Source organism: Cynocephalus volans, chromosome 6 (assembly GCF_027409185.1).
Source record: "Cynocephalus volans isolate mCynVol1 chromosome 6, mCynVol1.pri, whole genome shotgun sequence".
NCBI classification, from domain to species: Eukaryota; Metazoa; Chordata; class Mammalia; order Dermoptera; family Cynocephalidae; genus Cynocephalus; species Cynocephalus volans.
The window spans coordinates 149,887,937-149,902,027 of record NC_084465.1 but is presented as its reverse complement, the minus strand read 5'-3'; the positions used below and the strand labels follow the sequence as shown (position 1 = coordinate 149,902,027).

At 32.7% G+C, this 14,091-nt stretch overlaps 1 protein-coding gene across 1 annotated transcript in view; it reads right to left on the bottom strand.

Annotated features, from left to right (window-relative positions):
- CCDC7 (coiled-coil domain containing 7) overlaps positions 1-14,091 on the bottom strand; it is a 346,712-nt gene that overhangs the window by 254,669 nt on the left and 77,952 nt on the right. Inside the window, exons 14-15 of the mRNA XM_063101148.1 lie at positions 5,381-5,446; positions 762-983 (exon numbers count right to left, since the gene is read on the bottom strand). Of these exons, the coding sequence (XP_062957218.1) occupies positions 762-983; positions 5,381-5,446 (288 nt within the window). The remainder of the gene's footprint in view (positions 1-761; positions 984-5,380; positions 5,447-14,091) is intronic.

The following is a 14,091-nucleotide window of genomic DNA, read 5'->3' as shown; positions in this document are numbered from 1 at the left end:
TGCCACGGGCTCGGCCCCTGTTATACACTTTTAATAAACAAAAATTATTTAAAACTTATCTACTACATAGTTATCTAATCCTTTTAAATGTTCTTCTTGAAGGGCTTATAATGTTCATATAATCATATACTGTACTAATATACTAGGGGTTTTTTTTTGTAATTGACAAATTTTTCAAAAAGTACTTTGAGAATGCATGCTCAAAATGTTTAGTGAGGTGTGTGACCAAAAATGTTAGGAGTCCAGTGATCTTATTAATAAATTACCTCTTGTGAATGTAACAGATATTTTCTTATAGCATAAATATTGATTATAGGTTTTATTTCAGGCCTGAATTTCATCTAACTTGGCTTCTTTTATACAGATATTAGCTGGCTTTATTCTTACCTACCTGCAACAAAGACTTCTCCATATTTACCAAACTAATTTTCTTTTCTTCTTAGGTATGTGACTAGTCTACATTTCTAAGTTCCCTTTGCAATTAAACGTGGCAAATAGAATATGAAAGAAAGTGATGTACACCACCACTTCCAGCCAGGTCAACGAAAAGTATTCATGTTTGTCCTCCATATTCTTTTCTGGTGGCTGAATGTCTATGCTCAGTGTAGCAAGGAAACCACAGGTAAGATGGTAATACCTCCCTGTGCCAAAAGAGGCACAGAGAATTTTTTAAATAATTTATACAAATGCAGTTAAAAATAATATGAAAGATAAATTACTTACAGTATATACTACTATCTCTATTTTGGTTATTTCCTTACCTGTGGATGTTCTTCGATTTTATCATTTGCCTTTTGTCCACCTGAGACTGACACAATTGTTTTTCTTGTTTCTTTCTCTACTGGCATATTGTTTGAATCTTCACCTTTCATTTTCATTTTACTAATATCCACTTCCATTGTTGTCTTGGTCTTCTCCTCACTTTTAAGTAACTCCTTTTGATTTAGGAAATAGGCAAGTTGATGCTTAGCTTTTTCCACTTCCTGTTTTTAAAAAGTACCAGTTTATCAAGAGCTGTTTTCTATGATATTTTCCTGCCAATACTACAACCTTGATGAATTTGCATATATTTATGCCCACGTTATTTTTCAATTTTTATTTTTACTTATTTGGAGGAAGCTAAGTTAAGCCATTGGTATAATCAATACCTTAAAAGCTTCACAATTAAAATAAAAAGCTACAAAGAAACCTCTTACACTTCTAGGAGTTATTTTTATACCCAGAAGTTTTTCCTGGCTGTTATTTTTTAAGGTTTTAATTATTATACAATCAAGATAAATATTTTAAAAAGACATACATTATACAAAGTGATAGATTGTAACTAGGATAATTAATATCCATATATACCAAAGAATGAAAGAAAATATGAAAAATAATTTATTTCTTGCAGAATGAAAATCTTTTTTTAAATGTCACTGTTTATAATTTGTATTTAGTTATACAATAACATAAGTTATTTATATGAAAGAATATATAGATCAACAAAAAGAAAATTCACAAGTAATCTCACCATATAGAGATAAATCACTGTTAACATTCTGATATATATACTTAATTATTTCTAAATATAGCTAGGGCATACATATATATATATTTTTTAGTTTTATCTAGATTGGATCATACTACATGTATTTATATAATATGCTCTTTTCATTAAATAATACCATAGATATGTTTCTATGACAATTAAAATACATTTAAATCAGAACCGGTAACAGAAGTACATTTAATAATGCACCATAAATTATTTAGCAGATTCCTTATCAATGAACATTTAGGTAATTTCAAAATTTTTGCTATTAAAAATATTACATCAGACATACTTGTGTAAAATCTCTATACATTTTTTTATTCTTTAGAATAAACTTTTAGAAGTGAACTTATTGAGTAAAAAGCCTATATCTATCCATGTTTTGCTATATATTTTCCTCCAGAAAAGTATCAATTCATACTCATAATAGAAATATGTGAAAGATTGCTCATTATTGCATATACCCACAAATATTTGTTCCTTAAATTTTTACCAAAATGGTAGGTAAAAAATCTATGCCACTATTACTTTAAATTGCACCTATTTGATAACTAGTGAGTTTGAATACACATGTATGTATTTATCGCTCATGTGTGTTTTTGAATCATGACTTGCCTATTTATGTCCTTTGAAGGGCTATCCATATTTCTTGCAGGTTTGTAAAGTATCTTCATATGAAAAAAATGTCAAATCTTTTCTATTTATCTTTACATATTAGAATAGTTTACCATAAAAAAGTTTTGAATTTATCTATAGCCAAATACATTAACACATTCCTTTGAAGTATAATGCTTAGAAAGCCTTGCTCTAGCTAAGACCATATAACTGTTACCCAGTGTTTCTTCAAATACCTGGTGAAGGTCTTGGTGGTGGTTACAGTGATGGCAGGGTACCACATTGTGAAGATGGCAGAGCAGAGAGAGCAGAGAGAGAGAGAGACAGGTTCTCCTCTCCTTTTAAAGCCCTCAGAACCATGCCCATGAACACCATTTTTAGTCCATTCACTACTGCATGGTCATATGACCCATCACCTCTTCAAGGCTCCACCATTCAACTACCGTAATAGCATTTCCCACCCTCTTAACAGTCAGAGTGGGGACTAAATTTCTAATACATAAAACTTGGGGGGCACAACTCAAGCTTTAATGAGTTTAGGGGGAACACAATTCAAACCACCATACTACACAAAGCAGTCTACAGATTCAACGCAATCCCCTCAAGATACCAATGACATTCTTCACGGAAATAAAAAATCAATCCTAACATTCATGTGGAACAACAAAAGACCCTGAATAGCCAAAGCAACCCTGAGCAAAAAAAAAAAAAACAAAGCTTGAAACAAAACACTTCAAATTATACTACAAAGCTATAGTAACCAAGAACAGCATGGTATTGGCATTAAAAACAGATGCACAGACCAATGGAACAGAATCGAGAACCCAGAAATCAACCCATACACCTTTGGCCAACAGATCTGCAACACTGGGGAAGAACATACACTGGGGAAAAGAAGAACTATTTGATAAATGGTGCTGGGAAAAGTGGACATCCATATGCAGAAGAATGAAAATAAATCTGTACCTCTCTCCATATACCAAAATCAACTCAAAATGGATTAATGACTTAAATATATGTCCTGAAACTATAAAACTCCTAAAAGAAAACATATGAGAAACACTTCAGGATATAAGACTGAGCAAAGACTTTATGAATACGACCCTCAAAGCACAGGCAAAATAAGGAAAAATAAACAATGGTATTATATCAACTAAAAATCTGCACAGCAAAAGAAACAATTAACAGAGTGAAAAGACAACCTACAGAGTGGGAGAAAATATTTGCAAACTATGCAACCAACAAAGGATTAACATCCAGTGTATACAAGGAACTCAAACAACTTAATAGTAAAAAAAAAAACCCACAAATCACCTAATTAAAAAATGGACAAAGGAGCTGAATAGGCATTTCTCAAAGGAAGATACACGAAAGGCCAACAGACACATGAAAAAATGCTCAACATCACTCAACATCACGGAAGTGCAAATCAAAACCACATTGAGATATCATCTGACTTCATTTAGACTGACTGTTATCAAAAAGAGAATAACAAATGCTGGTGAGGATATGGATAAGGGGGAACCCTCTTACACTGTTGGTGGGACTGTAAATTGGTGCAGCTGTTATGGAAAATGGTATGGAGGTTCCTCAAACAAATACAGATAGAACTGCCATTCAACCCAGGAATCCCATTTCTTTATATAACCCAAAGGAATGGAAATCATTGTGTCAAAGGGAAACCTGTACTCCCATGTTTATTGCAGCTCTATTTATAACAGCCAAGAGTTGGAACCAACCTAAATATCTATCACTGGATGACTGGATAAGGAAAATGCGGGATACTTATGCAACAGAATACTACTCTGCCATAAAAAAGAATGAAATACTGCCATTGGCCACAACATGGATGAACTTAAAGAAAGTTATATAAAGTGAAATAAGCCAGGCACAGAAAGAGAAATATTGTGTGTTCTCATTCATGTGTGGAAGCTAAAGAAGTTGATCTTATAGAAGTAGAGAGTAGAATAATGGTTACTAAAGACTGTTAAAGGGAAGAGCAAGGAGGGATGGGGAGAGGGTGGTCAACAGATACAAAAATATAGGAGATAAAAAGAATAAGCTCTAATGTTCTATACCAATATAGGGAGACTACAGTCAACAACAAATAACTGTATAACTTCAAGCAGCTAAATGAGAGGATTTGGATGTTCCCAAAGAGGTGACATATGTTTGAGGTGATGGATATGCTAAATACCTTGATACAATCACTCCACATGGTATAAATGTACCCAAATATTACACTGTACTCCAAAATAGATGTAATTATCATGGGTCAATTAAGAAAAAATGAATTAAAAAGAGAGAAAACTTTGATAGACAGAGGTAGACTGGATGTTACCAGAAATTGTGGGGAAGGAATAGTGAGAAGTTATTGCTTAATGGGTATAGAGTTTATGTTTAGGATAACAAAAAAGTTTTGGAAGTATATAGAGGTGATGGTCACACAGCATTACGAATTTAATTAATTCTTCACAATAGTATATTTAAAAATCTTAAAATGGCAGTCCTTACGTTATATATATTTTACCACAATAAAAAAAGAAAAAGAATTGTGCATATTTTTTGTCAAACATGCTATTCTAATTTCATGCTAGACTGATATGAATAACGTTTTTCCTATGTTTTCTGAATTACATATTTGAACATTATTTTCTAAAGAATTGGTTTGATAAAAAGCAAATCTATTGCTTTCTTATTTTCTGCTCTATTCTAAAACCTATTCTATTTTGTTTTGAGCCACCTTTTTGAACTACGTCATTAATAACTGATGATTACCTGGTATTTTTCAGAAAAACAATTATATAACATACAAATACTTATACTTTTGTCTACCCCCTTATGAAAATGTTTGTAGCTTTTTTCATTTCTTCTTTTATTGTTTAGCTAGAATTCGAAAAAGAGCAGTAAGAGCCAGCATACTAGTTTAACTGAGTTTAAGTGGAATGCCTCCAGTATTTTACTTTTAAGTATATTTTCTATCAGTTTGAAGAAGTTTGCTTTTGTATGATTAAGAAGGTTAATTTCCTTTCTAGCTGAGTGTTTTTAACAAGAATGAAAATTAAATTTTATTAACACATTCCTATTGCAAAATACAAATATATTTTATACCTGACAATATAGTACAATGTACGGACCTATTAATTTGTCTGACCAAAATTATTCTTTTAAAAAGTTCCTTATGGATATTTTCTTCACCAGTTAACAATTTTAAAGAACTGCAATATACTTTACCTGTAAAGCCTGTTTCAGTTGTTCCTGAAGAACTTTGTTCTCAATTTCCAGAGTACGTGCTACTTTCTAGGAAGTAATAAGAGGAGAAAGTATTCACCTTGGTAATTTTCTATTAATTTCTTTTTACCATTATTACTTTTCTAAAATCTGTAGATAGCCAACATGATGATTTGAGCATACACTTTAACTCAGGCATAATGGTGGATAATACCTGAAGCTATCTCCCTATTAATTTTCTACAAGCAAATTGTCCATCCTGGAAAATTACAACTACTTTAAATTAAACATTTTACATAAAATTACATCCTGGAAAATTACAACTAAAGTAAATTAAACATTTTATTTCTCCTTTTCTCTAGGTCTGAGACATTTAAATAGAAACATTTCAAATTTTACGAAAATAAGAATCTCTACTCTTAACACAAAATAAACATAGTTCTGACTTTGTGAGAAGGAGTTCTCCATCAGATGGGGAGAGTTTGAGGACCACATCTAAAGTCCCCAGTTCTGCTTCTGGAATGGCAGAGCAAGTTCCCACTGAATAAACTTTGCTACACATAACACCCTTAAACTCTGGACAAAATACAAATATCAACACTGGAGAGCAATCATGAGTATGCAGATTCTTGAAGGCAGGTAACACTTGAAAGAAGGGAAAAGTCTGAGGTAACAGTCTCATTTTCATGGCTTTTAGTTTGTGGGCAAGCCCTATCTGAACCATACAGGGCACCTAATAACTTACAGAAAACTTGAGTTGTTATAACTTACAAACCAGAAGACAAAGTTCAGGATAACCACACCCACTAGAAAGGTTAGGGGAAAGTCACACAAAGAAGAGAGCCAGAGACAGGAAGCCCCAAATTCTTTGTATAAATTCTACCCAAATCTCCCTGACACCTGAACTATATATGCATAGAGAAGACTCTAAGAAGCCTAGCAAAAGCTAAAAGAACTAAAGTGCAATTTGAGCTTCTACCTAAATACAGAATTTGCATTTTGCACGAAATCATGCTAATTATATACTAAAGAAGAAAAAACAGTACCAATTATCAGAAAAATGAGAGAGTCCAGAGTACCAACGTGATATTTATAATATCCAGGATACAATTTAGAATTACTTGACATTTGAAGAAACAGAAAAATGAGACTTAAGATAAAAAACAATCAACAAAGAGTGATCCCAAGATAATCCAGATTTTAGAATTAGCATGCAAGACTTTTAAAGCAACCATTATAAAAATGCCCAATGTAAAGGAAAATATGCTCATAATGAATGAAATGATGAAAATATCAGCAGAGAAATACAAACTATAAAATAAAGCCAAATGGAAATTCTAGTACTGAAAATTAAAATATTTGAATTTAAAAATTTAATATATGGGCATAGAAGCAGAATGGATATGACAGTGGAAAAAGTCAAACCACCTGAAGATGCATCAATAGAAATTATCCAGTTTAAACACAAAGAACAAAGATTTTTTAAAAATAATAAATACTGAGATATATGTGGGAAAAAATCAAGTATCTAACATGTCATTGAAGTCCCCTAAGGAAAAGAGATCCAGGTAGAAAAGTATCTAAATAATAATAGTTAAAAATCTCCCAAACTTGCTGAAATTTAAATACTCAAGATACATAAAAAAAAATCATGCCCACACACAACAATGTTAAATTGTTGAAAACCAAGTAAAAGGGGAAAATCTTGAAAGCAGACAAAGAAAAATGACATATTACACACAGGGAAATGGTGAATTGAATGACTGCTTCTTATCAAAAAAAAATGAAGGCCAAACAAAAATAGAAAATCATCTTTAAAGGGTAGAGCATATGCCACTTTTCTGAAAGAGTTATTTTAAGAAACGAAAGCTTTAAATCTATATTTTATTCTCATTGAAATTAGAGAGGAAATTGAAATTTTATAGCATCTACAAAAGCAGAAGCAAGTAATAATTGGGACAAAAATAAACCTTCTAACCACTTCTCAAGAGATCTCAGTATACAGCCTATGAGGTGTTAAGGAAATTCATATCCATAAACAGGTACAAAAATATAATAGACCATCTGATGAGGCTAAGTAACTTCAGAGAGGAAGTTGAGCAATCCAAAGAGGTAGGCCCTCCTAGTGCAGAGCTAAAGGGACAGATAGATAATAATTAGAAAGAAAACATTGGAATGCTGATGCAGTTCTCTGATAAATGTAATTGGAGCCCTAAATTAAGGTCTCCTAAAAATTATTTTTAAAAACAAAACAGGATAGCTCAGCTGGCTAAAGTGCAGTGTTACAACACGAAGGTCAAGGGTTCAGATTCCCGCATCCACCAGTCACCAAGAAAAACTTTTTAAAACAACACAAATATAATTTTTATCTTAAAATTCAAGAGGAAGTGAAAAGAAAAAAAAACTACTTCTGAGAATAGATTATAGATTAAGAAATCTTGTAAAGTAAATGAAAGATCTCATAGCACAGAACAAACATACAAATAGAAGCCATAACTGAAGAGATAGAAGAGTTAAAGAACAGATATAGAAATCATAATATTCAAATATGAGTTCCAGAGGGATAAAAGGAAGAAGAAAGTTAAATAATAATGAAAGAAATAACAAAATAAAACTTTGTTGAGAACAGAACTGAGGCTACTAGAAGTGGGAAAGGGAGAGAAGGGAAGTTAGAAAGAAATTCATATAGGGCAACAAAAAATGATTACGTTGTGCAATGTTAAATATACTAATTATCCTGATTTGAGCGTTGTATATTGCACACAGATAATGATATTCTATGCTGAACCTCACAGGTATGTACAATCAATTATGTTTCAGTTAAAAAAGAAAAGAAAAATTCCCCGAGATAAATAAAAATTTTCAGAGCTGGTAAAAATTTCTAAATTTCTAAAAGAAATGAGGGCTAAAAGTAAGGAGGAGATTGGGTCTCAGATAATATCAAACTACTATATCCACTGAAACCATCTATTTAAACTTTACATGAGAAAAACATAATATTCTACCTTAAGCCATTGAATTATATGGGGTGTCTTTATATATCAGCCTAGCCTATTTCTAACTAATAAAGATATAGAGAAATAAAAATAAAACAAATCTAGATTTAATTAAATTTTATATACAAGAAGAGAGAGAGATTGTATACCTCACTGTGGTAGACTACAAATGGCCATAAATTCTTTGCAGTAGCTCCCATGAAAAGGTGGAGTCACTCCTTGAAATTTAGCTGGCCTGTGATTTGTTTTGGCAAAGACAATACAATGCAAGTGGCACGGTGAGATCCGAGCTTAAGCCTCAAGGGATCTTTCAGATTTGTTTCACTCTCTTACTCGTGGGAACACTTCTGTAAACTACCCAAGGTTAGCCTCCTGGAAAATAAGAGACCACAAAGAGATCCCAACTGTCCCAGATGTCCCAGATGGAACATCAAACATATGAGTAAAACTATCTTAGACCATCTATCCTGAGATGCATCTGCCAGAGAGAAGACCTATCCAGATACTAAAAGAAATAGTGAATCTGCTGTTTTAAGTCACTAAGTTTTTGAATAATTTGTTATTTAAGAAAAGCTAACTGGTATACCTAGCGATAGAAAATGGGTATTATTTTATGTCATTAGAACACTTGCAAAAATTAAATATTGTGTAGGATTATTTCAATAAATGGCTGCCAACAATTCCTCTCACCCTATATGTGCATGCTACTCCTCCTCCTGATAATGAACTGGCCTCATGACTACCTTACAGAATGTGGTAAAAAAAAAAAAACTTCAAAGACATCCAATCTCAGTTGGTAAGAAACTTTGTTGGTCTGCTTTTCCCCACTGGAGTTCCAGTCACCATGTTAAGAAACGTAGCCTAGACTAATGAATGATGGTACATCAGATACGTGAGAAAAACCATTTTGGGTGTTTCAAGCTCCAGCTGAATGTAGCCACATAAATGACCTCAGTCAACATGACATCAAACACTGTCCAGCTGATCCCAGCAAACCCATTGTGAGAAATAATCATTATTGTTTTAAGGTACTAATTTTGGTGGTAGCTTGACATGAAGCAACAGAAATACCTGAAAGTAGGGTGATACAATGACAAAAACCTAAAACATGTGGCATTGGCTTTGGGTCCAGCAGGCAAGCAGAGGTTGGAAAATTGGTAAAGAAACTATTTGATGGGGATGATAAAAGTAGTAAAATGGCTATGGTCAAAGACTAGCAAACAATCTGTTAGTGGAGGCTATAAAAGGAAGTGAGGCTGGAAAATTGATATTAGAAGCTAGAAAGGGGGGAGGGGCTCTTTTATGTAATGACAGAACAATTAACAAGACTCAGGCCTTGGAGTAGCCTAAAAACTTGTAGATCCAACTAAGGAAATTTCCAACCAGAATGGTGAATGTACTATCTGGCTTATATTAGTGACATAGAATAAGGTACTGCAAGAAGAGAGATGAGCTAAAGAGGGAATTCTTCAATTTTAAAGCAGAAATTAGAAAACATACAGTAGGTCCAGGACAGTATCTCTAGCCTGCAAAAATAATTCTCAAAGTAATAAATCACTTTAGGGCAAAGATAAATGCCATAGTACTGACAACAAAATACATCTTCAGATCAAAGTCAAACGAAGGATATGACTATAAGACCTTTTCTTAATACCTCAGAAAGATTTAAAGAGATTTTTCTGGGACCCTTCTAATTAGACAACAAGGCTCTTAATAATCTGAGGGTATTGTCCTGCAGATGCCTAATATACCTTCAGTAAAAAGAGGTTTATCTCAAAAGAATCATGAATGTGCCTTTGGGGAAAAGAAGCAGCACAATAACATACAGGGAATGCACAAGGTTTTTAAGACAAATACCCCATATTAGAGATATAAGGAAAGAGATATTTCAAAATGAAAAGAGGTCTCCAGGCCGAAGTTTGCTGTGATCAGGGGCCAAGAGAGCTATTCAGCTGCAAACACTGACCACTTTTACAGAAAAAGAAGGATTACTTAGAGGGTGGAACCAATATACCATACTGCAAAATAAAGAGCCACTTAGAACAAGAGATTAGGGAACCACTCCCAGGGAGCAAAATTGCTCCCTAATCAAAGTATATTTCTCACCCTGAAAATCAAGAGAACAAGTGACATGTTTCTGGTTGAATTTCAGAATTGCTATGGACCAATGACCTCTGTTTTCTCCCTTTTTGAATAATAGTGTCTATTGTAACTATTCTATCCTTATCTCAGCAGTATATATTAGAGATGTGTTGGAGGAGTAGAGTAGAAATAACTTACCCTTTTTAGATAACAGATCTCTAGGTCAAGGGGAGCTGTGCCAAGAAGCCTCATCCAGATTTGGGCTGGGTATAGATAATAAGATCCTGGTCTTCAAGCTAATTTCAGAATGTAATGAGACTTTAGGAAGAAGGGATGAATACATTTTGCATGTGGGAGAAATGTTAACGTGATGAGAGAGAAGATTCCAGCATACTGTTTCTAAAAATGACCACCTATAATTTTTCTGATCCCCATATGCACATGCCACTACTCCCATTGAGAGGTGGAATCTATTTCCCCTCCCTTTGAGTCATCCAGCCATGTGATTTGCTTTAACTAATAAAATGTGATGAAAATGACCTTCTAAGGCTTGTGAGCCCAGGCCTTAAGAGATCTTGCAGCTCCTGCTTTTGACCTATTGAGTTCCAGATGCCATGTAAGGATGCTTGGGCTTGACTATTGAATGATGAGTGACCACATGAGAGAAAAAGATTCACCCTTTAGTAATTATAGTTACCACCAAACATGAGGAAGCCATTTTGAACATTCTATGGCTGAATAAAGCCACATGAGTGATCCCAGCTGATAAAACATATAGAGTAAAAGAACCATCCACTTGGGCCCAACCGACCCAAAAATCGTGAGAAATAATTAATCAATGATATATTAAACCTCTACGTTTTGGTATATTATAGAGCAATAGATAATGAAAACAAAAACATGCACTTGATCATAAAGAAAATCATAAAGAAAATAGTCGAGAATGTTAACTCTACAAAATATAAACAATGAAAAAGTGAACTAAAAACATTTTTTGAAACAAAGAAAAACTTAAACACCTATGAAATAAAAATAAAGCTGTATTCAGTGAAAAATGTATATCCTGGATAGTGTTCACTATTATTAAATGAGACCTAAAAATAAATGAATTAAATGGTTACCAGAGGCAGGGGGAAGAGGGAACTAATGGGTACAAAACTATGATATCCACCCTAAATGAATCATTGTGCAGTATATGCACATATTGAAATAACATGCTGTACCCCACATATATGTACAAATAAATGTCAAAATATTTTGAATTAAAAAAATAAAAATTAAAAAAGAATAAAAAAAGGAATTAAGTATACAACTAATAAAAATTTGAAAAGGGACTAAAAATGCTAAAGAAAAAAGGTATAAGAAATTAATAAAAGAGGGAAATAATTATATAGAAAACAATAACAGCAACAGGAAATAAAACAGCAGAATGGCTCAATGAAATCCGAAACTGGTTAACTGAAAATACTTGTAATATATACTCCACTGACAACCTGCTTAAAAACAAAAGAAGAAAGCAAAGACAAATAGTTTTATAAGTGGAAAAGAAATTGGAAAGGAGGTAGAAACTACAGATACAGAAAAAAAGAAAATAATAAACCCCAAGATAACATAGTATAAAATTCTAAGCAACAAATTTGAAAAACCATTACAAACAGATGAATTTATATCAAAATACAAATGACCAAAACAGATGTATCAATAACCACTGAAAGAATTGGAAAAACAGTAAAGCAGCTACCATTTTTTAATAAGGCTTCTAGACGATTTTACAGATAAGTTCCATATAATTTTCAAAGTATTTACCTCTTTTTAAAAAGTTATTTTTAAATTCTGATTAAAAATGCATTATATTTACTATATTAATTTGAAAGCATGAATATTTTGATAAAATTAAATCTATTTGGCAACAGTACAATTTATATTATAAGAAATACTATTTATAATTGTATCTTAATAAATTCATACAACTTATAATTAACTAGTTTGATTATCACTCAGTTAAACCATTATAAAAACTCTCTAATTATTCTCCCTGACTGCAAAATCCAATCTCTACTCCAAAATTCATCTTTCATACGGCTGGCAGAATGATCTCAATAAAAAATGGCAAGCCGATCATTCTTTTTACTTTTTTTTTTTTTTCTTTTTTTTGTGGCTGGCTGGTATGGGGATCCAAACCCTTGACCTTGGTGTTGTCAACACCACACTCTAACAAACTGAGCTAACCAGCGAGCCCAAGTGGATCATTCTTAATATTCCTCACTAAGTCTCCATTACCTCCTTAAAATCCAAACTACTGATGTCATTCCCACATGCTCTTATCAGGTTTCCTACTACTGCTCTCTTTAATCCAAAATTCCTATCACACCCAAGCCCTTATATTTTCCTAAATAGCCCTTGTTCCCTTAAGTCTTCCCACATACTGTTACTCCTATTGAAAAATCCCTCCCATTTTCGATCTCCACATTCTTAACTATTACACCATAGTTCCCCTTTTGTGTGTGCATTTATTACATTTGAATTAGTTGGAGACATTAGGTCTCCAATATGTACTAACATATTTCAGCTTCAAAATTCTTTAGAGGTCTTAAATTCAGGGGAAAAAATATTTCTTTATCGATTATGTACCACCTATATTACCTTATACTATGCTACATGCAACAGATTTATTCAATTTATTCAAGTACATATAGAATGTAATTACAGTTACTATTTATATTTGCACTAGGGATTTCACATCTGTGAGTAAGTGGTAAGCAGTTTTAATGGAAAAACAGAGCTCTTAACACTATGCATAGAAGAAACTAAATAAAATTTCTGTAATTTTAGAAAAGGGATTATCTTTGAAAAGAAACAGAAAATGGGGACATCATATTTGAAGATATGTTCTTAGTCATTTTAGCCCCGCCTACATAAAGAGAGAATCCTTGGGCTATCCAGTTTTACCAGAGTGCACCTAATAACTCTGTGAACCTGGTCAACTTATTTAATTCCCCTGAGTTTCCTCTGCTAAAAATGGAATAGGAGTAATTGTATCTAGGGTGCAAAAATATGGTATACATGTTTTAATTCACAGAGTATTCAATATGTATAAATATTTCCATTTTATAAAATTTTAGGTCACAAAAATACATTTGTCCTTCCTTTCTTATCTCCATATCATAAAGCTGCAAATTCACCCACTCAGTAGATACTTGCCTAGAGTAAATGCACTCTATTATTATAACACATAGTCTAAAAATATAAAGTTAACAAGATAAAAATATTTTATATAATTTTATCTAAGCATAATTTTTGTTAAGTACAACTATGTCTACTGACTACTAATCTGTACAGTGTCTTTGATGAATGAAAAAAAGGACCTTTCTTCCAGGCAGATGCATCCCTATGCCAGGGTGTATAATTGGCAAATAAAGCATAGATTTCAACACCCGCTTTTTCCTTAGCCCAGCACCCTTGTTCAGGCACAATTTGTACAACATGAGGACAGCTTTCGGTACAAATGGATGTTTACCTACATATACTTTAAATAAACATTAGAATAATTACTGGAATAATGGTCCTGGAGATAAGAGGTGAACAACTAATAATTCCGTTAAAAACTAAATAAAGTTTTATGTGACTTACTAAACC